Consider the following 25457-nt stretch of genomic DNA (forward strand, 5'->3'; position numbering starts at 1 on the left):
AGTGTCTTTGACAAAAAAACTACTCTGCTCATCATCCAAAAGGCCCTTCTCCTTCCGTATAGATAAAGCCACTGGTAACTGGCTGTTATCCCACACTAAGTCAATTCTATACCACACAAGTAATAGCATAGATTCAACACCAAAAAGGCTAATGGAGTCCCACTCTTTCAAAGTTAATAACAGAAGGGTGCAATGTGGCACCTCCAGGCTTGCAAATAAGGAGGCTACAGAGGGAATGGACCAGCTCAACTTTTATAGAGGCTGAAAAGAGCACAAAGTCAACACTGGAAACCCCCCAGGATTATTAACCACCTGTCCACAGAGCAACAGCACTTCTGTGGGATCCAGTTGCAGACATGCCAGCAACAGATTTGCTAATTAAGTGGCAATACATACACAATAATTATAGCTATCACATCATCATACATTCTCCCCTAATTATTTCTAGTCATAATTTTTACACCTTCGAATGCAACAAAAATGGCAAAGGACTTTCTTACAGTTCTTGCCAATTTTGCACACGTGAATTTTCACAGTTCACTGGAGAACTACAGTCAGGGCAATGTGAGCCAGGCCTGAACCCAGTTATATAAACGTGCCCTTGAAGGCACCTAGCCAAAAGGTTTTATTTATTCAGTTTTACTGGGACGTGTGTTTATTTGAGAATAGGAATTTCACAAATATATATCCTGGCTCACTAGACTCGCAATGAGTTGTCAAATGAAATCCGTTAAAAGTTATATTTAAACTGGAGCTTCCTATTGCCCTCCATACAACCCTTCTTAGAAACTGAGACATCAATCTAAGCCCCAACCAGCATCACTGCTGTTTTTTGCAAGGTTTCCTTGTACATGTATTTCTGTAATAGTGGAAAACACAGTTCAAACTTCCAAGCCATCTAAAGATGAACTACACTAAAAAAGAAACACATCCAGCTACCTACCCAAAAGCTAATGAGTCAGTGTATCCCAGTAACTGGCAATTTACTCTGTTAAACATAAAAAGGCAATGAAGTCTTGAGAACCCAAAGCAACAAAAGAATTCACAAAATGAGACACACTGATTCCTGTTTCTACTAAAATAAATTATCACCTAATCAGCTTGAGAGCTTTAACCTGATGAGTGATCCATGCACATTTTTTCAATTAAACAGAAAGTTCTGACCCACAGTAGTCAACAAAAGACTAATTCCCAGCTGCAGCAATCAGCAGCAAAAATACACAAATATGTCTATCAACCTCTGAGCTATAAGACTTATAAGCAACAGTTTGGCAAATTGTTTAACCAAACACATTTTCCTGTTTAAATGCTACTATGAGTATACACCTGTTTCTAACTAGAGCTTTACAAGACTCAAGATGCATTCAACCACTTGTGCATTCTCCTCCATGGGTATTCTATCACCCCCCAAACCATGCAATTGTAAGGTATACATGTCAGTGAGAGGATTTCTCTTACATTTATATCTATGTAGAAGAAACATTTATATCTACTTGGCTCACAGACCTACTTTTCACAGATCTACCAGGAGATGAAATGAAAACGTGATCAGAGAGCTCACTAGCTTCCATGCACCTTCATAGCTGACCTAAACAACATGAAACAATTGCCTTTAAGTCTGAGTAACACAACTTTTGCCTCAGGATGTACAGCTCCTTTCACTGCAGCACCTCTGCAGTTTCTCCACTGCTCAGGGGCAGCTGCACTCTGGGTTCCCAAGTCCTTCTCTGTCAATACCAGTCCTACAGGAATGAGGATGAAGTGAATTAGGGCATCTAGGCAGTAGCTTAGGGATACACAGAGCACAGTCTTTCCTGACAAGGGCTCTCAGGAGCTCAGCAGTGGTCAAATCCTGTCATCGGCACACAAAATTCCCCACATCCATACCACTGCTCTCTAGAGGGAACCAAGGAAGAATGAATCCCTCCTGTCTGCAACTTCTTACAAGACGGACAGCATGCACTAGGAAGATAACCCTTCCCTCTCTGAGGGCAACATTTGGACCTAAGGGACTTGCCAGGGGATTTCACTGACACAATACTACAAGAGAGGGGCAGTGGTTCACCACCACTCACCACTAAGCCATTACAACTCACCTCCCACGACACAAAGCTGCAACTTGCACAGCTGTGTGAGAAAATTCTCACGGCTCGGTCATTTCAATGAACGCAGTCCTGAGCAGATACACCAGTCCTACAACACCCCTTGGCAAAAACATCAGTGTGTCCAGAGCCTGCCACTGTACCCCACACAGTCCTGTTCGCACCAGCATCACATCCCAAAGCCCTGACCCCAATTTATAGGCACAACCTGTGAGTCTCCAATAATGCATCACCAGCCTCAGTCACCCCAGACTACAAGAAACACAAAATGAAGAAATTAAGCCAATCCATCTCAGCTGCTGTGGGCTCCCTTAGTGCTTCCTTATCAGCAGATCTCCCTTGCTAAAGATCCCTCCAAGCACTGCTGGCTTAGGCAGCTCCGTCCTTTATGAATACGAAGCTTTCCAAGTCCTTTCGGATGAGGGATCAAAAAGAGTAAGGGGAAAAGTAACAGGAAAGAAAACCTAAACCACGATGAGATCCAAACACTGCCAAAATCAATAGGAGCCTCTCTATTAACTTCAGTAGGTTTTTGATGTAGCACAGAGAAGTCAAACAGACTGAATGGCAAGCAAATCGATTTGTTAGATGCTCAGATACCATGGTGAACAATGCCTTGGGCAGAGACTAGAGATTACTGATCTCTGCTCATTATGGTTTTCATATATTATACATCACACAGACACATATGCAGATTTCCTAAACAGTACTGAAAAGAGAAAACACCAGAATAAAGGCATTCTGTGTTACCTCATTAAGCATGTCAAAAATACTCAAGAGAAAATATCACCCTTGATCTCCATTTTTGCCTCCAATGTTAGATGTTCCCATTATTTTTTAAATAGCAATACGCTGGCAAAAATACAGAACAATTGAGACTTTTGCATTGAAAACATTCACTAGCAGCAATTTCTTCTTCTGAAACTGCAAAAGCATCATGAAATTGAGTCTAATTTTGAAGGCACACAGAATCAGAATCAAAATATCTGACCATTTTTTATTTCTCATTCACTGATCTTAGCAAGCACATATTCCCATTGAGTATTTTAAAAGATTTCTTTTTTGATGTTAAGGAAAAACAGGACTACAATAAAAGAATAATTTCTGCAGTTCTGAAAAGGACATTTTCAAGTATGGCATGGTAATAATAGAAGAAAGAAATAGGCCAGTCATTACAGATCTTGGTCACGAACTCCAGGCAGGAATGGCTGTACGTCATTATTATTGCTAATTGTACTTCATCCTTTATGGTTTGTTGTCTTATACGTTGTTATTAATTTTACTAAACTCATGGTAACTCTCCCCTAAATTTCTCTTGCTCAGAATAAACAGAAAATTGAAAAAGTTCTAAGCTGATAAACTTTGGTTTCAACTGGAAGGATTACTCCTATGGTTATGATTTTGCCACCATTGTTGGCATGCATTTCAGGATTGGGCTTCTTGTCTTAAAGACAAGATACAGGTGCAGTGCTGGTGATACACTAGAGAGGAACAGCACTTTTGTTTACATAATGTTGCCAAGTCAAGCCAATAAACTACTCCATCACATCATGGCCTCTTGCTCATTTAATAAGACAGATGGTCCTGCTACCACTTTTGTTATTCCAAATGCTAATTCTTTTGCCTTTCCCAAAATGAGGATGCCAGCCTGAACTGCCTAAATTGTCTTACAGAGTCTGACTCTTATCCACATCAAAGACTGATTCACAACTTATGAAAAACAATGCTTGCCCCATTAAAACTTTGTTTTTCTGAATCATTTCTATGTCCCATTCATTGATTTTCATGTCCTTCTAACACCCACAGCACTGTGGCATGCAAAGTGTCTGATTCACTGGCTTTCATTTGCTCATGAATCACTCCTGTCTTTGGGGGCCACAGCACCAGAGCACTCCCAACACATATTTTCACTTTGCACTTGTAAGTGACCTCACAGCTGCTTGCAGTCTCTCACAGTATGAAGGGAAATGGCTCCTCTGTCAGCAGTGTCTTCCCTGCCAGCTCCACAGCTTCTCCCACTGGCTTCACTCCACAATTACCCTAAGTCACTCCATAACCAGAAGATTCCTGCACTTTTCCCTCATCACCATTATTCCAATTGTGCATGCACACACAGATCTAGATCAAACATGAATACAATTGCCTATTTTACACCATGTGTAAATCCTACAGTCGTGGAAATGAAGAGTGAGGCAACATTCTGGTTCTAACAGCACCAGCACATCCTCCTTGCACAGAACAGATTTAGCACCACAGATCCACCTGTAACATAGAGTGCTGCACGTTGAGCCAGTAAAGCCAGAGCAGAAAAGACAACATGCACGTGATGTTATATTCAGTCTGTGCAGGAGTGGCAGGTTTTGTACTGCCTGAGAGTGTTTATGTGAATCCTACAGCCTCAGAGACGAGGTGTTTAAATGCAAGCAGCAAATTCAGCTGCAAGTATTTGGTATCAGGTTGATTTTTTTGGGTTTGGAGGGGTTGGGAGTGGGGGTGGTGTTTGGGGGATCATTTGTTTGGTGTTTGGCTCGAGGGTTTTTTGTAGTTTTGTTTTGGGGTTTTTTTTAATATAAATTCTCTTCAAGTCAGGTTCCAAGCTTGTGAAAAACCTCCCAGAAATTTGGGAAGTCTAATAAGTGGAAACTATTCTAAAGTGCAAAAGCTGCACTGCTGTGCCCCAGGTGCTCCTTGAGATAGAATCGATCCAGTAAATTAACACTGGTATCTAGTCATACCAGCACTTCTCACTGAGGCACAATCTCTCCTATAAAATAGTCCACACTGCTCAGCTGCACTTGTCCTATAATTGCCACAGCCCTTCTGAAAAGCCAATGACACCACTTGTTTAGCTCATCAGCCCACGGCTGCAGGCTTTTTTTTTTTTTTTGTCTCATCTTTTCCTTTTTAATTGAAATACTTTGGACACAAGTAGCTCTTCCTGCAGAGGAAATCAATTATGAAATAAATCTATTATTCGGATCAGCATATATTAGAAAGGACTACTCATCATATATATGATATTTCCAGATTACATCTTAGCATGGCTCACTGAGTCATCACTTCAACATTCTCACTAAATCAAAAATTAAACAAAGCGAATCAGTCAATTAACAGGGCTGCTTCTTGCTCTGTGCACATATAATCTTTTCGAGTCCAATCCTTAACTTAATTTGGAGCAGGGAGTGCTCAGTGTCTAGGAAGAAGCATTCACCCTGCATAGCCAGTTCCACTGTTACAGTACAAGACATCCAGCTGTGTGTCTGAAATCTCTGCTACAGCAATATAACCTCGGCCAGTCAAAGGTCAAGCCTCAAAGCCATTCATTTCCATCAGGGAGACAACCCAACAGTGTTCAATATAAGAATCACTACCAACAACCAAAATTCAGTATTCTGTTTTACTCCTTCCAGATACTGAAGACATTTTATCCCTGAACTTCTGCCAAGCATGGAAGAGGCACTGGGAAACTCTTCATTTCACCATCTATTTAATGAACTGGCTACACCCACAGCCATAACAGAAGGAAGATGCAAAATGCTTTGATCCTCAACAGACACAAAATTGAGTAACTTGCTGCTTAGACACAGAGCATACAGTTTTCAGCAGGTATACTTTAAGGTAAAGAAAGGGAAGGACAGTTAAGTGCACAGGAAAATACTTTGCCCTTAGAAATATTTTCTATGTCTCCGCTGGAATGTCTGTCTGTATCAGTACAGAGATGGACCCAGCTCCAGCAAATGGGATGATATATGCAGCCTCTCTCCAGTTACAGAAGGGTTAGATGTTTATTTTTTAAAGCAAAAAGACTTCTAGAAACTCCTTTTAGCACAAAAAGCTAAAACTCCTAAGTCACTATCCACCCCTCGTGCTTTTGGGGGCCTATGCCAGTGCTCATAAAAGACAGAGACAAGCCCTGGCACATTCAACACAAAGGTGCTCTCCTTTCAAAGTTATGGCCACACTGGGTCAGAACAAAGCTGCATTCAATATCCAGTTCCTGAAGAACCTGGGCAACAGCCAAAATCCAATTTTATTCCTCAGCTGAGGTACAGGCAAAGGAAGTGGATAAATATTCCCGTTCCTCAGTAGCAAAGATAAGATTGTTTCTCCCTCTTACACATAAGTGTTTGTGCATTTGCTTTCCAACTCAAAACATGCTCTGCTTTAATTCCCCATTCCCTTCTCACATGCACATGCTCCAAGAAAAAAAATTCTGAACTAGTGATGAAAAGAGCTCTACTCTCATTAAAGTCTGTATAGGAGCTTTGCAATGGACTTAGATGGGATTAGAGCATTTATCTAGATTAACAATGCTTAATAGCACAGCTACCAAACAAATAGCTCTACACACAGTAGAAATGATGGCTGTATTTTTCTTGACTGGTCACTCTTTCCCCCAACACCTCTCCGTTACCAGTGTCTGCAGTGCCCATGCACTGTCTACCCTGAAGTATGTTCCCACTTTTCCCCAGTTTCTGGCCTGTTTGGCTGGACACAAGTGGTGCTGACTTGGAGATGCAATTGCATCAGGTATCTCACCAGCTCTCTGAACGTAAGAGATGAGGTGCAATCCCCCTCTCTCACTGAAGGTGCTGGTTTGGGTCCTTTTGCTTTACACAACAACACTTTCCTTAAAATTGCAGAAACTTAATGTTTTCAAGTCCCACTGACTTTGCTCAGTTCCAGCTTTACATAGATGAGAACATTTGACAGACCATGTAATCACACACTGCACTGTCCCTAAGAAACCAAACGAGGATGTCATATTTTCAACAAATGTAGAGGTTGAGTATAATTTGTTATAACTACAAAACTAAAAGCCTAAGGACTTATACTTCACCTTGCATTTGCTAAGAATTGCTGCTATGGTGAATGTTCAGCAGTACAAGCTAACAAGGGAGACAAACTCAACTAAGCAGGCAGACTTACTTAGCTATATTTGCATTATTTTCTTGTACTTGTTATTGCTTAGATAAATCCAAATAATTTAACTTCAGATATTTTTCCACCTCGGATAATGACGGCAGATATCCATCACCAACCACAGACTCCTGTGTTTTGGACCAACTGTTAAGAAAGGCAGCATTTTCCTAACAAAAGCTATTGCTCAAGCATTTCCACTGGTAAACATTTGCCAATAGATTTGTCCCTGCTTGTTCTTTTATTGTGCCAAACGTCCTGGATGTACTTTTTATGTCCATATCCACATCCACCAACTTCAAAGACACTACCATTGCAGAGTCAGGTATGCACAGCATCCTGAGCTTGAATGCTTTGCAAAAAAGTACTGATCATATCAAAACTATTTTTCCTTTTAATGCATGTGTTTCAGCACCTCATCTTAAAGTCCTCTATCTACAGCTTTGTCAAAACAGCTTCAGAAGAACTGCCTGCTAAGCTTTATAATTATGCTAAGTACCAGAATCTAATAATCCATGGGCATATATGAACATTATCTGAATTATTAAGCTTACACAGGTCTCAATGCAAAGTAGAACAGATGTCTGTATATACAAGCTGCACTACTTTTACATAATGATGTTAGAGTAACAAAGTCACTTGGTCACTCACTGAAGCATATAACCAGTTTTTAAAAATATGGACCCAGCCAAAAGAACTTTCTCCCTTTCAATTTCAAATCATTTGAAAACCAAAGAGGTGTAAGACCCATTTTGTGGCTAAACACTGTTTTCTTCAGATATTTTACTTACGCTGTAAAGATGGTTCTGTGTCAAATTCAGCTTTTGCTCAATGGAAGGGCAGTGCAGAGGGGCAGTGAGTTCTTCAGATACCCACTTCACTGTTTCTCATGCCCTGGTGGTTCTTCATCTCTATGTGACAACACCAACCATGCTGGGCACCACTCTCAGTTCACCCTACCACCACGAGCTTTCACCTCTGCAGCTACACTACTGCAGTGGTGATGTGAGGATGAATTTAATACCTCAGCTGATCCCAGCCATGCTCGTCAGAAAGGCTCCAAACTAGGCTGTGGTAAAGAGCCAAAGCAGCTACACCTGTGCCACTCTGCACACAGCCTGTGCTGTCCAGTGGAACCTGCTTGTGCAGGTACCACACCACAGGGATGCACATCAGATTGGGAACCTGTGAACCAGAGCCAACTGCCCAAATGAAACCATTCCCAAAACTGTGCCCATTCAAATATAAGACAGAACCTCCAGTAAACTGCTAGATTGAGGAGCAGCAAGAAGATAATTCAAGTAATAGCACTAGTTCTGTGTAATAGATTTACAAATATCCTCATATCTTTTTATACAAATAGGTATTTTACTTTTCTGGTATGAATTACTTTGATTATATATTACTAGCTACTACACTACCATCCCAATTGGTTTTCCTTCCACCTTCCTCTCCATCTCTTTGCAAGTAATCTTCTCTCTGGCAAATATTTTTGAGAGTCTCCACCAGGTTTTGAATGTGAATATATTAATATAATGAATTGATTTTTTTTTTATTACCTTAAAGACATCTTCTACATCTGATTAGTTCTCTGTACTTAATGTACAAAGAGCATTCACGTATAATCTAGACATGCAGGGCATACAGACTAATAATTATATAGTAAAGAGTTCCCATTTAAATGTGTGTCATTTACATTTAAAATTCTGCTCATTTTTCTTAACATTCTATATTAAAGCTGATTTAAATTATATACTAATACTGCCTTGTAATTACAAGAGCAAAATTTAGTATTTATTCCAAAGTTAATGAGTATCCATAACTTATATTAACATGGAAGCAATAAATTACAGTAAAATATTTTTTCCTGCACTAAAAAACCTAGCAAAAATTCTATTCCAGCAAGACAGATAGTTAAAATTCTTGGATTTAAAAGTTAGTGCCACACACAGGTGACAAACAGAGTCAGCTCAGGCAGAGAGATGGCTCTAGCTGATCTTCTACTCTCTCTGATGCAGAGAAGTACCATCTGAACATCACTTCCATACTTTCTTTGAGATCTTCAACATCCATAAGTAGGGCAGAAGAAATGCAAGGTTGTTTTTAAATCAAGACATGAAATGCAAACCCCACAATGAAACATACTGCCTTCTTCCTAACAGCAAGTACCTCCTCCTGCCAGAAACACGCTCTGGGTGCAGGTCTCAGCAGCAAGGTTTAGCTCAACTTCTGAGCAGAACAAGATAGAATGAGGCAAACTTTGAGGGCTACTGCTCTATGGAACAGGTCGTTTCTCCTGAAGTGAGACAATTTACATAGATCACACAAACCCACCCAGGATTTCATCTGGGGCTTTGTTTTCACTATAGAATGTAAATCACTAACATTATGAAGGATCCACTATGAAGGAGGCACCATTTTAATACCTCCACGAAGGAAAAACAAAACAAGAGCACATTTGACTCAAGTTTTCCCAGGCTTGGACAGTTGCCTTACAGCCGCTGGCCACAGTCACATCTGTGCACAGATTAACACAAGGCTCAGATGCCAAATAAGCCTGCTCAAGCGAACCACAAGTGGTAACAGAACAGCAGAGAACAGAAAATTTGTCTGATGACAGCCCAAAGACAGCATGGCAGTTACAGAAGGCACTCTGAAACACCAGCCCCTCTTGGAACACATATTTAACAACCACATGGCATCACCACCAGAAGGAGAACGAGTGTTCTTAACATTTTCAGAAGGTGCACACCTGTATTTCTAAATAAGTGCAATTTATTCTACGCAGATGTAATTAACATCTACACAGTGGATAATATACTTCACATCTGCTATTGGTTACTAATTTAGCCAGTCTCTGAAAAAGAAGGCATGCAAACTGGAAAGCCAGACTCATTACCTTTAAGACAAAGACCACCAGTTGCTTCCCACCAGGACTTGGCCTTATTAACCTTAGCTTTAAATTACAAAGTCACAGATGTACTCATCAGTTGCTTGATGAAGATTCATTTGCCAATCTCATCTCACAAAAGGAGTAATTAACATGCAGACATTACAGGCTGATGATTTGAATTGTTATAATGCAGGACTATGGACAAATAGCAAGGCACCTGCATATCTCTAACAACTAAAGGCTCTCTCAAAAGTTCCAATTAACCAGCATAATTGTAAGAAATTAAGTAAAAGGCACTGAATTGCATCAGTCATGGGCCTGTTGTGCACAGTCAGACAAATAAATTTAGTGCCTCCAGGTGCAGCACTGTTGTAGCCATGGTGGTTTGAGGACAGAAAGAAATATGTCATTTATTTGGCTATTTTATTAGGAAAAATTGGACAAGTCTTTGGCACATAATCCCTTCACCAGATCTGACAAAAGTAGAAGCAAACTCCAGGCTAAATACAGGTTAGAGACAACTGCTCTTAATTAACCTAATTATGCTATTCAGTTAGACAACTTTAGGGAGAGGATGGTTAGCACCTGTGGAGGAAAGAAGGGCATTGAGGGGGAGAGATTGAAAGGTTCTCAACTGTGGAGCAAGGAGATAGGTATATGAGGAAAAGAGTCTGCAGGGAGTGATCTGAGAAAATAATAGATCACAAAAGCACATGGACATCAAAGGCATGGGCATTTCCAGCCACACTCTGGTTCCAGAAGCCAAGGTTCTCTGGTAGGTCCAGTGAAAGAGCCTGGATTTGGTCAGCCTGCACCAGCTCCAGAGCTCTCCTGACTACCAGGGACACTCATAACCATGACAGCCTCTCAAAGGGAGGTCTGAAGGCAGACGGTGTGAAAATCCCTGAGAAATTCCAGAGGAACACCCTGGGATCAGCTGGGGTGTGCAAATCCAGTGGTAAGCTGGCACCGATGCCCAGCGCAGCAGCCTGCCTGCAAAGCCAGCTCCAAATCAACTTCAGGGCACTGCTGCTATGGGACCCATGAAGCAGTGACTGGCTGGAGATGTTCCTCCCCAGGGCACCACTTCCCTCTCCTTTCTTGTGCCAGGTGCCTATCTTGGCCTTTAAGAGCTACTTGCCCAAAAGTTTTTTTTTATTATGTTTTCTAGACTGTTAGAAGGACCAGAGACAACACAGGATATACAAGACAAGAAACCCACTGGTGCCCTTATCAAGTGGTGTCACAGACACCCAGAGACCCCGTTGAGCAGCAGGTTTGATGCACTGCTGAAAACCTTGATATTTAGATGTTTAGGAGGGTTTGCTTGAATAGAAATTTTAAACTGCGTCTCTCTGCTGTAATAAGATCAGCAGTACCTGTGTCGCTTTGTTTTCCTGGCACCTTTAGGGGTACATCTGCACTGCACCACACATCACACTGCAGAATGCTGCAGGCAAGTGCCAGCTCCTCTCCTCTCAGAATCAGAGCTGTGTATTTAAGTTGGAGGAAGGGCTAAGCCAAGCCACACAGCAGTGAGGTGACAGACACTCAGCCTCCAGGCCCTGAGGCAGTGACTGCACAGAGCTGTGTTTTGCCATGCAGATGTGCCAGCCCATCCACAGCTGGACTCACAAATGCAGAACATCCTGGTGTGTCTTGCAGATGCTTCCTCTCCCTTCTAACAGAAGGTACTTCAGCATCCCACGGTCTGGGGATGTCCCGTACATTTGCAGGCCTTTCCCAGCATGATCATTCCTCAAAATCCAAATTCATTGGTATAAAGCAACAAAACCCACAGAAATATTGGCTTTGTAGTCAGAATAAAGTTACATAGGAAAAAAAGGTGAAACCCGTGTATGTAGGAGGGGGTCTTCTGTCAAATATAACAGTTAATACTTCTCCAGAGTCTTTGGTATTTCTCGATTTTCTGTTTTACCGTTATCATTTAAGAACTCACAGGCATTTGCGGAGGACTAGTTCATCTCCAGACACTCTCCTCCCCCCGTTTTCCTTGCAACTATTTAATAGTCCAAAGCACTACATGCATGCAGGAAATATTCAATAACCAGGTAAACACAGTGTATTTACAGAGCAACTCCATCACAGCACTACTGAGGACTTGTGGATTTTGTCCGAGCATATTTACCATGGACGGAAAATTAGAAACTTGGACAAGTAAAATGCACTAGATCACTAAAACCCAAGGGAAAAAAAAAAACAGAACCATCATAGAAACTTCACAGGGAGATTGGTTTCCAAGAAAAGGACATAATGAATATGTGATAGTACTGGAAAAGAAAATAAGTCCCTTGTAAGGTATACTAAACTAATCTCTCCCCTTCAATGAAAAGCACTAAGATTTCATGCTAAGATTCTTCAGCAGCTAAGCTTTTCTAAACATATTCAGGAGTAGAGAGGATGCTATTTTGAAAGATGCCTAGAAGGGTTTTCAGGAGACAAAGACAAAAAAAAAAAAAGTCAATGATGAGCAGTAACTGTATAATCCTGAGTCTGTATTGCCCGTCTGAATGTCAGCTGACAAATGTACTGTTCTCCTCTGACGTTTTGGTTTCAAGATTGCCTGCCTACTCAGTGCTCAAGCCACACATTTTGTTCAGCTAATCCTGATCTCTGGAGAAGTTTTACCAGTATCTACTTAATAGCAATACTGCTATGTAAAAACACAACGAAAAGTGAACAGTTAGAGTGCTACACAGATAGATTTCCTTGCATAAAGGAATAAAGACAGTCTGAGAATGCATATGGTCATTGACAAGTTTTTCCACTGAAATGAGAAGCACCAGGTTGTGCAGACCTTATTATTAATGAGAAGAATTTACTTAGCTAAGCAGCCTGGAAAATCTAGCCTTTTGGGGATCTGCTTTCAGTGTGAAAGCACTGCGGTGGAGCCTGTACACATGAAGCAAAGAAGAAAGCCCTGAAATATTAAATATTAATTATTAAATAGCTACTATTCAATTAAGGAAAGCTTTCACGCAATACATGAATTACACTGAAAAAGGACTTAACTGTTTTAAAGACAATTGTCAGTATCCAGTGGCTCTGCAAGTGCAGAAATACACTCCACCATTTCTTTTGCACCAAACCAGAGCACAGAATATTTCTTCATTTAACATATGCATGTAATGACTTATAGAGTACCATGACTACAGAAACGTGTGTCGCCAATTTAATAAAAAGAAATCAACAAAAAACAAAAAATAAAAGCACTGAAACCCTCAGAAGTACAAGGTATTACATTTTGGTAACAACTTAAAAGCTAGGAACTTAAAAGTTAGATGACAGTCAACTACAATGGCCAGCTCTTTACCTTTACGAAGATAAAAAGGTTGAAAGATAAATCTGATCAAAATGGTTTTATTTACAACATACCTGTTTTGCTCAGGCAGAGAATTCAATGTGCCATAATCTTTTCGGCTTTGGATAAGTACTGTATAAAATGTCATTTCTGATAGGTTATGTACAGTTTCATAGGGGTTTTTTATTATTACTAGTCCAGATCAGAGAGGACTTATAAATCATCTCACCATACCCCCTGTATACTACTGCCCATTTAGCCAGTAAGTCCTTGAAGAAGCCCATTAACTTGGATTAGGGATGAACCACAGAAGATTAGAGCGGTGGAGCCCTTGGCCAGACATACTGGCCACACCACCTTAGATGGAGGATGGCAGGGCCAGCTCAAACCTATGGCCATGGAGGACCATTCACTATCACCCATCATCCTTCCTCTGACAGTTACCAAATCCCTGGTGATTAAGAAGGTGAATAACACCACCAAACATACCAATACCCACAGTGGAACCCCAACACAACATTCTGTGCACCACAGCGACAGATTTGTGAACTGCTCTGAACATCACATTATCCTCCAATTTTATTCTCAACCCCATCTGCTATAAATACCCAGTACCCTAAAGCCAGGTCACTGCTGCCTGGAGTGTGGCAGGGGAAAATGTATAAATATTGATGTAGGAAAAAGAAATACAATTTTATTGGAGGAGTGGGTCCTGCTTGTGATGCCTCAGGAGCCTCGGTGCTATCAGTGTTTTATGGTGTCAAACCATAATTTAAAGGTTGAATTTTATGCCAGCTCACCAGCCCTGTCAAGGCCTCCCATCTTCCATTTCAGCCTATTAATATCACAAAAAGTCAAGAGCCTTCTTTGGCCTTATCACCACTTCTGGAAAGGACTTGTACTCCCTCCATAAGCGGCTCCTCCTGATGATACTGTGAGAGAAGATGCTCTACATGCCAGGAAAGCACAAACTCCCCCACCTCTAAATCCAAAGTCCAGCACTAGCCAGCAGGATTTGTGTTTTGAAGTGATGTATTTTCAGAAGAGACATGGTTTTGTGATTCAGAAGAGCCTTCTAATAATGAACTGCATGGCCCATAGCTATTTCCATTTAGTCTTTTTTATTTAGCACAAAAATTTCTTGAGAAATTATGGTTTTAAATAACTCAGGGCAGGGGAAAATAATCACAACCAATTCACCTATGTGCCTCCCAGTCAGCATCTACTTCATAAAGGAGAGAATATAAAGAAGAGTTCTGCTCTACCTACTAAAATGCAAGTTCTGCCATGGAGGCAAACAGTAGATAGCATGAGCTGAGCTCAGTACATCACTAACTGACTATTTCTTCAAGAGAATTATGCAGCTTTCGTATCAAGAACACACAGTTATAGGTCTCTGCAGGAAATTGGTCAGAAATACAATTAGAAGATAATGTAATAGAACAAATATGTCTCATGGAAAGGAGGACATAAACTTCAAATTAACCAGTGCCTGAATTTACTTTGCTGTTGATCAAATTTCTTACAAGCTTAAACCACCTCTGTTCAACAAATCCAGCCCAGAACTGCAGGGGCATTCAAGCCCTACCTTTAGGGGAGCCAAAGTTTGCACCCAATAGGAGCTTATGGACAGAAAGACAAAGCTGTTTGCATATTTTTAATCCAAAAAGTTCTATTCAAGATGTTCAAACAATTCTCACTGGTATTCAAGTTATCCATAATTTGTTACATCAGCCCAACCAAGAGAGCAGTAAACTGCAGCTGGGGTGGCAGGAAGTGGTAACAGACTGAAGAAAAGAAAGCCTGTATGGACCCTTAGAGAAGGTTATCTGTCCTTTCACTGCATAAATGTGTATGCAGAAAGAGTGCAGGCTCTTTAGGCTGCATGCCTGGAGGTAAACCCCATGAAAATGCCTTCAGGCACCAAACCTGTGCACATGCATAATTTATTTTTTGCATGAGTGAGTAGTTTCAACACCTCTGGTGTTTGCCAAAGAATCCAAGCATTAAAAATTAAAGCAAACCAACTACTCTCATCCCACAGCAAAACAGCACAAACACGTGTCATCACTCATCTCTGTGGTTATGGGCACTGAATAATCCTGCATTGGTTCTAAAAGCAGGACCAGCAGTCCAAGGAAAAAAATATCGCAGGTAGTACAACTAGAACCAAAGTAAAAAATGGTACTTAAATGCCTCCACTCTTACATGAAAAACTACCTCTTACAGTAATCAATAGGTGTCACGTTCCCTCAAATTGGCAATTTTCTGCATGTCCAAAAGGCAATGTTGTTTCCTGGTAGAAACCAAATGCCACCAGTGCATCAGCATTGAATGGGGAGCTTCACTCTGAAACATTTACCTCTCTGTGATCAAAGTCTCTGAGGCTTTTAAAACCATGGACAGATTAATAAAATTGACCAAGGATGAAAAAGAACTAAAATAACTCATTTGTTCTAAACCCAGTGGCAAAAATCAAACCAATTAAAATCATGATCTGAGTCAGTTTTAGTCAATTGTTAGGACCTCAGGAAAAATGCTGCTAGAGCAGAGTTGCAGCTGGTTTCCAATTCAGTTGTCAGTGTAAGGAGGGAAGGGGCTGGAGGAGATGGAGGAAGGCATTAATAGTAACAGAAGCAAAGACAAGAGACCTTGGTCCACACCATGGGCACAGGATCTGCATCAACTTCCCATGACTATCTGAAAGCAAGCCTTGCTCAGGGCAAGAATAAAACCAGGAGGATGAGAAAAAACTTAAAAGAAAACAAAAAAATAAAGGTTCATAGACACTTAGTCAATAAAGAATATTTTTCATAGCAGTTTAAACCAAATGTTGTCAGAAAAAATGTTTTCAATGAGCATGTGGCAAAAGCACCTTTAACAGACCACTGTGGATGTTTCATGGACAGCAAGTCCTCTCACGAACCAAGCAGAGCAGGAGGGCTGGGATTATTAACACTAAACCAAACAGAAATATTCCACCAGATTGGTAACTGGCACATCAAGCCATGGGATGAGTCTACTAAGGACACTCTAAGTATCTATATATCATCTACATTACAGAATCACCTCAGCTGGCTCTGTCCAGGACAATAAGATGTAGTTAATGTGACAACAGCAATATCTGCAAGGGGCTGGAGGAGACAATGCAATAACTATGTCAATACCAAGAAATTAATTTTGCCCAAGGCAATGCGCTTATTTTACAAGGCACCTTGCAACAACAGCAACGTGCCAGTCACATTAACAGCATGGATACATCAGCCACAGGGCACTTACCTGTCCGGGCTGGGCCACCAAGTAATACCAAGAGGAAAAAAAACACAGCACGATGCTATTCTGACAGAATGTGACCCCTGACAGAAGCAGTCCAAATTAAAAAACAAACAAACAAACAAACAAAACCCAAACAACCACACACACACAAAAATAATCAAACAACAGTAACAAAACCACCACTATAGGACAGAAGCTAAAAATAAGATTTGGCAACACTTTTCATCAGCTCTTCCTCTGGGCCTGAAAGGGAAGAGCTTGCAGCAAGCGAAACCTGCCCTCACTTTGGATTCAGGATCACAAATAACTCGTCAATTCCCAATAGTTCACATGCGGCTTGAGCAAAGATATCATTTTCCTGGGGAGGAAAAGCAAGGGCAATGAACTATTACAACTCTAAAAATATCATGGAGTGATGAACTGGAAGGCTGGGTCCTTAACAGATGCTGATTTTCCTGCCACTTCGCACGCACATGTGCTTGCTTGGGCAGCACAAGCAGCCGTTCCCCTGCCCGGCAGCAGACACCCTGTGTGAGCCACGTGTCAAGACACCAATTGCCCATTCTGGGGATAAAGAAGGACCTTTTCTTTGCAGGAAAGCCTGGCAAGGTGCTCATTCTCTGTTTGTCGAACTCTCCTGTGCTTTAGGCAGATCTAAAGTAGGTCCTAATGATTTATGCTCTTTACAGGAGCATAGGAAGGATTTACATGTTTGTCATCTCAAGCTGCATACGGCATCCCACAGAGGCAGAGAAACTGAAAAATGACCAGTTTTCCAAGTTAGCCAAGGTGTAAGAAATAATTAGTGAACCATATTAGCCTACTGAAAGACATGGACTACTGAGAGCCTTTGCATTTTGAGACTGCGTTCACACATACCCTTCCTTAACCTCTTTTCCAGATGAAGGTGAAAGGAACAAGACATGACCTGTTTCCTGTAGGACAGGCTGAAAAAAACCTAACCTGTATACATGCACAGATGAGTGTTTAACACCACAGCACTCAGAGAAAAGCCTGTTACTACAGAAGATGGGAATTTAGCTACCACCACACCATATCAAAAGAAAGCTCATGAAGTTTTGGCCTTCTGCTTTAAGATCTGCCCCATGCCTTTCTCATATGCCTGCCTGTCCTGATCCATTAGCTTACGTCAAAGCCTTGTTACACACACACAGAATTTTAATTGATTTACTCAAGTCATTGAGCAAGGAATAAATTACATCTTGGAAAATAAAGCTGAGCAGACTAGGGCAGCCTGCTTCATTGCTATGAGATTTTAAAGTTCAAAAACAAAGGCAGATCTGGTTTCATCCCCCAGTTCAATTGTAAGCTTCAAACCACCTGGTGCTCTGAGATGCCTTGTTAGCTGGGCCTAATCATCAGCCAACCCACTGATTTTTCATATCAGTGCAGCCAGGGTATTAAGCCTACAAATACAGTCATGCTCCACAGAAAGATCTTGTTTATCTGGCAATAAACTTAAACTAATCACAGTAGTATTAGCTTGAATTTATAAAGCATCAGCCATTCTCTCTACATGGTAAAACACAGAGACATTCTCTAGCACATTGCAGATCTGAATACTGAATAGAAAACACACACAAAACTAACATTTCCGTACTCTGTGGTGGTATTAGACAGATGGAGTCAAAAATTGATGCCACCACCTTTTAAAGACTATTCACACCATATTTATCAAAATATTAATCAAGACCTTTCAGTCAATAATCCTTATGCTTGTGAATAAAGGTAAAACATAAGTAAGAAAGGATAATAATAAAGATGAGGATAATGCAGGAGACTGAATTATATAGCATAATTCTCAAATCCAAATTTTGAAGCACAAACTACCATAATACAGCGGAATTGAGAAGGGGCAGCTGTCCCCAAGGCCATCCAGCACAGTACATGGTAAAACTTTATCCCACACTGTTTCAGTTGCAGTATCTTCCAGGCGATCTTTGGGGAGGCAAACTGAACACAGGATTCTGCTCCCTTTTTATTCACCAACACCGTTTTCTGCTGTTGCAAGATCAGATTTCAAGAACCGAATTTGTTTCTCTTACGTACTTCTTTGGTCTCTATTAAACTTGCTGGAACTATCACAGCAATTCATTCTACACACAAAATCCCATCCTGCAAAATCAAGCCTTAATACACAAGTTAAGAGTTTATTCTAGCAATTGTCAGGCTTATTTTAAAACAAAACTTTGATTCAACACAAAAAAAACCCCAACACTTTTTCTAAAGAAAAAACGGGAAGGACATCAAACATTTAAAATATTCATCACAACAGCGGTCAGCACTATGAAACGCAAAGCATGTCATGCTCCCACTGAGGATATTATTCAGCAAGGCTGATACTGAGCAGCACAAATCATGTTTCAATCTAACCTGACAAGACAGTACTGGTTCAGGTTCTGTCCCTTATAAGGTGTAACCCAAATAAACACAGATGAGCTATCGAAGTCTCTTACCAGTACTTATTCAAACACACATCCCATGCACAGCAATAGTTTAAAATGTTTAAAGAAGTAACAAAAACAGTTTGACTGAGAAGGCCAAAGCACTTTAAGACAAGACATATAAAAGAATTGGGTGTTTCCCGCTGAGTGTAAGAATTTGCTGATGAATTAACAGCAATGATATTCACAACTTTATGAAAAAAGAGTGATGCATTATCTTTTCTTAGTGACAGAGGCACTGCCTTGACAAACACCTCATTCACACACCTTTGAATGAGAGGGATGAAAGTGTGCTATGTTTTCTTGATTTCTTTTATGAGCCTTTTGTCACTCACTCAGACTTCCTCATCCACACTCAATTGCTCCTTCTGAAATACATTTAACGTAAGAATTTGCCATAGTGGGAACATGACATGACAAGAATATATGACATTCGCTGATAGGAGGCCCAAACCAGAGTGCTAACAGTTTTTCGGTAAAGGAAAAAATGCTTGGCACCTTGCAGGACAGATTGTCAAGTCTTTTTGCAGTGTTTTAGTCTGTCAAACCTGTGTGCTTTCACACTACAGCCTGATATTACTGCTAAGAGTTCCAAAGACAGGGCTGTTGGGGATTTTTTGCTTCCAATACTAACATAGAAGTTAACCCTGTTCATGCTATTAGGAAACTCAAGTGCCTAAATTTTTTTAAGCTGCTTTATCAGTGAAAGAAAGATTTTGCCTTTAAATCCTAGATAATTAGTAAATTTAGTCATTCCAGGCTTCACTTTTGGGGGTCACAAGGCTCACCGACACTGGTGCCACATGTGGGCTTTCACAGGACTAGTTATTAAAGGACAGCACTTGTCTCAACCTGGTGGAAGTCCAGGATAGAGTTTTTTCCCTATGGTAAATGAAAACCAGGAAACTTAAGCACAGGCAGAGCACAATTTGAAGACTTCATATAAACAAAAAGTTTCATTTTTGTGTGTTTGAACAAATATATATAGATTTTAGTAAGCATCACAAACATACTCCCAGTTTAGTAAATTGAAAAGGTGAAAAATCAGACCAGTTTTTTTAGATCCTTAAACTCTGACTGACTAGATCATTGCACATCAGAGTTGGGTCTCCCCTCTTCTATTTCCAGTGTAGATATTTAACTATTTATTTTTCACTTGTAAGCCCAGTTCTGTCTCTCTTGATTATATTTTCAGCCTCTCCTGCCACTTTACAATTTGTGTGCTTTTCAGACAATCTGAAAAACACCCAACTGGTAGAAAACATCCTTAGGCAATGAACTCAAACAGTTAACCTGGTCTGCAAAGGTATTTCTCTTTATATGCTCAGTATTTGCAACAGTTTCAGCGTCTCAAATGCTAACGATTTTGCCAGCTCCTGCCAACAGTGAGGACAAACACATATCTTTGGTCCCCATATGGAAAGCCCTGGAGATGCAGCAAATCCACAAGCTCCTTTTCCTCCTTGTGCCTCACTACCTCCACCTCTATATCACTGCTAACTTCATCTCTCCCTTGGACCCCGGTTCCCTCAAAACTCCCACTGATCACTTCCTGCCTTAGATATTCCCATCTCTTCTTCTCTGCACTTCACAAATCCACACTCCACAGTGAGAAAATACCCAGCCAGGCTATTATTACACTCCTGGAAACAGTGATAAATTACACCCATAATATCCCCTCTTCCATTACATTTTTCAGCTTCCTTGTGCTCTCCAGAGCCTTTTCAAAGCTAATTTTCTACCGTTCAAAGTTTCACGGAATTTGCTTTCTCCTGTCACTCCATCATACTTTCTCCCCCTTCCATTCTCATCCTGGCATCTCTTATTTATTCCACAAATCACAAAGCAATTGGAAGTTCATCCTTCACTATCAAATGTGCAGTGAAATAAAACGAGACACTTCCAGTCCAAAAGGCACATACACAAACCCTCCCTACCTTGCTACAGAATTTCCTACCATCCTCCATGCCATTGACTTGAAATTGTGGTTTTGGTTGTTGGGGTTTTTTTCTTTACTGTTATATCTTTCCAAATCTACTCCTAACATTGTTCAGAAGCACCTGAGTAATTTTTCTGATCATACTCAAAAGTCTTGCAAAAACATCCCAGTTTTGACAGGAGGTCTTTTCAGACCAAGGGTGGAACAAGGACACAGATGGAAGACTTGACAGGTCTTTTTCCTTAAAATAGTTCCAGTGTGCTTATTTTTCCTGAGTAACTTCAAAGAAGTTTTGCATATGTCCAGTGGGGGAACAAATTCAAATGTTTAAACGTTGAAAGTTGCCATGAAAATAATTGACAATTTTCACAGCTTTGCACAATCCTGCTCTCCATTCATTCATTGCTGCCACTTAAATTAGGCATCCTTAGCAAGAACCTCAACTGTTTTTAAATTAACTACTAGGAAGAAGTACAAATTTACCCTCCTCCTATCTTCCATGCTGTTCTCTCCTTGTATATGAGTTACTGCATTACTATCTACAAAGCTTTCCCTCCTTTTGTCTACCAACTGGGCACCCTATATGAAAAGACTATTGTTTATATGTTTGTTATTCACAACACCCCAGAAATCACGTGATAGAAATTCCTCCCAAAGATACAATTATACGAACAGAACTTGAAAACTGTTTTTTCCACTGATATTCTGAAAAGAAAAAAAACCCAAAGTCAAGCAGCATAAAACCCAACCCCAAAACAAACACCCAAACCCCTCTTCCAGCTAAAGAAATCAAAGATGCTGCTTCCCAGTGGCCACGTAACACAGGTCTATATGCTTAACAGGCTAGGTACCTGCCAAACTCCAACATTAAAACAGACACATGCCTTTATCACCCTCCCTGGCCAGGAAATATCCTGACACTGGAGTGGATCTGAAACAGGCCACACTTCATCCCAGAAATCTTTTCTCAGCTCCTGGGACTCGCTGGAGTCAGAGTGCTGACTTCCTGCTGCTGTAGCCTTCCCATTATGTCACCAAGAACAGACTTGCTCTTTGATCCCTTTAGACTTATTTCACTTTTACCACCTTTTATTGACTTCTACAGAAATAAATAAAAAAATAACATCCTTTCCTCAGAAAGCAAATGTGGGGCAGAGGGGGAAGAGGAGAAGAGCACCAAATGAAAGTCATTCCAGTTCTCCTCATCCAGTCACTTGAAAACAGTTAGCTATTTTTGGCAAGCTCTGAACGCTCAGTCACTGGTATGCAAGATGAGAAGAAAAAGTAAAGCAGAGCACATGACAAACCTGCACTGATTGTACATCAGTATGGTTGCAGAGACCTTTCTCCTCTTTACAGGGAGAAGAAATACTACTTCAACATCTGCAGCATGGGGTAGGAAGGAGTACCCGCACCACCTGAAGGTCTCAAACAATTACAAATCATGATTCCCCCAGGAAATGCATAGGCCTGTGATTCCCACCAATATTACAACTCACAAAAATACCACCACATCTTTATTTCACTAGGAAAGACTTTCACGGTTCAGGTATTCCAGCTCTGCACCCCACAAGAAGTGACAATGGTTTGCAGTGTCAATTGAGACCATCACAGTTTCTTATTCTCTTGCAGCACTCACAGGAACAAAGTGTAAGTGACAGAAGTTCAGAGCACTGTGTATAATTACAGTTAAAAAATTTATCATTTTCGAGGAGCACTGTAGCACAAGGTGGGCAAACTGAGAAACAAGAGCAACATAAGAAATTCCTATGTCCACTGAACATAAAAGATAGCTGCATAGAACTTCACAGCAGATGTAAAATCCAAAGCAAAAATGTTTCTGTGTAAGCAATTTGACAGCACATTGAAAATGTATGGAAGTAAATCCAGCCTAAGATAACCTGAACATTGTGGCCAGTACCAGTGAACTACTTAGAGATGCACGTGGGGAAAAAAGAAAAAAAAAGGTACCTACCATCTTTTTGATAACTCCTGAAAAAATGCCTGAAAACCCAAAATCAGAAGAAATCTCTCTCTCCATGTGTCTGCCGGGCAGGTTAAAAGCGTGCAAGGCTGGGTGTGAACTGATGAGGTGCTGTGGGTCACCTGGAGCTCATTCTACATCACTCCCTTCTATTGGCTCTCTTCCCTGCCCCTCTCCTGTTAGCTTTCCTTTCTGGTTCTTTCATACTTTCTTTACATTGTATCTTTCTTATTTTATGCAAGAAAAAAGAATGTCCTGGACTTTTCCCCTTCATTTAGGGAAAACCAGAAATTTCTAAAATTTGAGGAAAAAGTCATCTACAACAGAAGAGGAAAATCTCTGAGGATTCCTGATTCCCCTTCCCTGGAGATACTCAAAAGGCACTTGGACACAGTCCTGAGTAATGTGCTCAGGGGACGCTGCTTGAGCAGGAAGGTTGGACTACATGAGCTCCAGTGCTCCCTTCCAACCTGGACCATTCTGGGATCCCACACCCAAAATTAATGGAAAAGTCAAACAAAACCAGATGAGTGCTAATTACCACTGGATTTGAATAAACAGGCTGTGGGGGGCAGGAGAAAGTGGTTCAGAACCCCTAAACTTCTATATTCAACTAAATGAATAAAACCTGTGTGAACCTGCTGGAATTGCAGAGCTGATGGCCATCACCCCCTCCTCTGTTCAAGGAGCTGCAGTCCCTGGGGAAACCACTGACACACAGGAACAGTTACCTGCTTCCAGGAGGAAGAGGGAACTTTCTAATTCCTCTTCCTTGGCCCATTCTAATGAGAAGGGCAATCAGCCCATTACCTTCCTCACCAGATGCTGAGGCTGAGCCACAAGCCCTGGCTGTCACCACATCCCTGTGCAGCTGAGTTGTGTGTTGGTGCCCAGGTGTCATCGTCAGGGGCCTCTGTGAGGTGGGAACAGGGGCTGCCCCAAGAGTTCCAGCACATTCCAAAAGGTTCTGGAAGGTTCCACAAAAGCCTCACCCAGCCTGGCAGCAACAACAGTGGTGCCTCTGGGAAAACATGTTGGAAACAAAGAAAAATACCGGTGCCTGTGGTCTCCCTACAGGGGGAAGAGGTGGAGGACACCAGAGCAGAGCAGGTGAATATGCCTTAGGGAACCACAGCTCGTGGAGAGCCTGTGCTGGAGCAGGTCTATCCCAAGGACTACAGGTCATGGGAAGGGCTCACACTGGGGCAGGGAAAGAGTGTGAGGAGGAAGGAGTGGCAGAGGAGAGCTTCTACAGACCAACCATCACCCCCATTCCCCACAGTGCTAGGGCAGAGGAGCAGGAGTTTGGAATAGAGAAGTAAAGATGACCCTCGGGAAAAGCAGGAGGAGTGGGAAAGATATCCAAGTTTTTGTCTTTATTTCTCACCATCCAATTCTATTTTAATCATCAGTTTTTCCCAAATCAATGTTGTTTTGCCCATGATGGTAATTAGTAAGTGATCTCCCCATCTTTATCATCTGAATTCATGAGCTTTTCTGTCTCATTTTTTCCCCCTGTCCTGTTGAGGAGTGTGAGCAAGAGAGTGCTGGGTGACCAAGGTCAACCCACCACATCAGCACTTTCTTGGCAAAGTGTGTTTTAAGGGGATGGAGGAGGGAGATTAGCAGAACAATCAGATGGGTAATGCTACTACTGCTGATGAAATCCCACCTCTGGGATGCCAGTCTCAGTTGTTACAGCTTACACAAACAGGCAGAGGGAAGTCCACCAGAGAAGTAGAGCACTGTCTGGAACCCCTGTGCTGGCATCCAAGAGTGATGAACAGAGATGAAGTCGTCACATTACAAAAGCCAGCAAATGCCTGTGGACCACTCCGGTCAGATGAGAATTACATGATGCATATCTCTGACCTGATCCCACTAACACAAAAGGAATTCATCCTAAATTGGGTGATAACTAAAAGGACAGGTATCAAAAATATCAAGCACCTGTTAAACAATTTATTCTTAAAGCAACAAGCGGGGCCTTATATCAATTATGTCAACCTCGGACGAAAAGCATCTAGAGATTACCTGGGCCACAGAACAGAGTGATCTCTATAAATACATCTTCATTTCACTTACAACCACAACCACAGTATCAAAGGTAATGAACCGCCACCAGTTCAGATTTAGTTAATCTTGAACAGTGTACGTGTAATGCAACCCAGACCAATCACAATTCAACTGCTATTTCAGGCATATCTCTTCTTCCTGCTTCATTTCTGTCCCTCTGCTCCCTCCCAGCTCAGAGTGATGCTCTAATTATTCAAACAACGTAAGCAGCGTTCAATCCATGCCAGCCCTTTCTTCCTTTAGCACTGACCTTGCCTTATACATCACTCTCACAAAACTAATTAAGTGGAGAACAGTCCCACTTTACACTCTCTTCATGAAAAGAACTGAATTGCTACCTGCCCGAGGGTGCAATTCAAATTATTTTCACCTTCATTTCTCTCAGCAAAACAATACAAATATTGAGCAAGAAAACAGACCAGGTAATTCAAGGAAATCCTTTACCCAAGATACCACACAAAAATAAAAGGATTATTGTAA

The 25457-nt window shown here is 41.2% G+C and overlaps 1 protein-coding gene across 8 annotated transcripts in view; it reads right to left on the minus strand.

Annotated features, from left to right (window-relative positions):
• Positions 1 to 25457, minus strand: part of FGF13 (fibroblast growth factor 13) — a 248781-nt gene that overhangs the window by 215846 nt on the left and 7478 nt on the right. Inside the window, exon 1 of one of the 8 annotated variants that reach the window (XM_051792959.1) lies at positions 23712 to 23803. The exons of 5 other annotated variants lie outside the window; for them this stretch is intronic. In XM_051792959.1, coding sequence (XP_051648919.1) covers positions 23712 to 23802 — 91 coding nt within the window. In that variant the 5' untranslated portion in view covers position 23803. Of the gene's footprint in view, positions 1 to 23711; positions 23804 to 25457 lie in introns of those variants that run through there. 2 more of the 8 variants (XM_051792969.1, XM_051793041.1) reach the window with 2 other exon arrangements.

The sequence above is a fragment of the Manacus candei genome, unplaced genomic scaffold (assembly GCF_025592945.1).
Source record: "Manacus candei isolate 608988 ecotype Guabito, Panama unplaced genomic scaffold, ASM2559294v1 h1tg000003l, whole genome shotgun sequence".
Lineage (NCBI taxonomy): Eukaryota > Metazoa > Chordata > Aves > Passeriformes > Pipridae > Manacus > Manacus candei.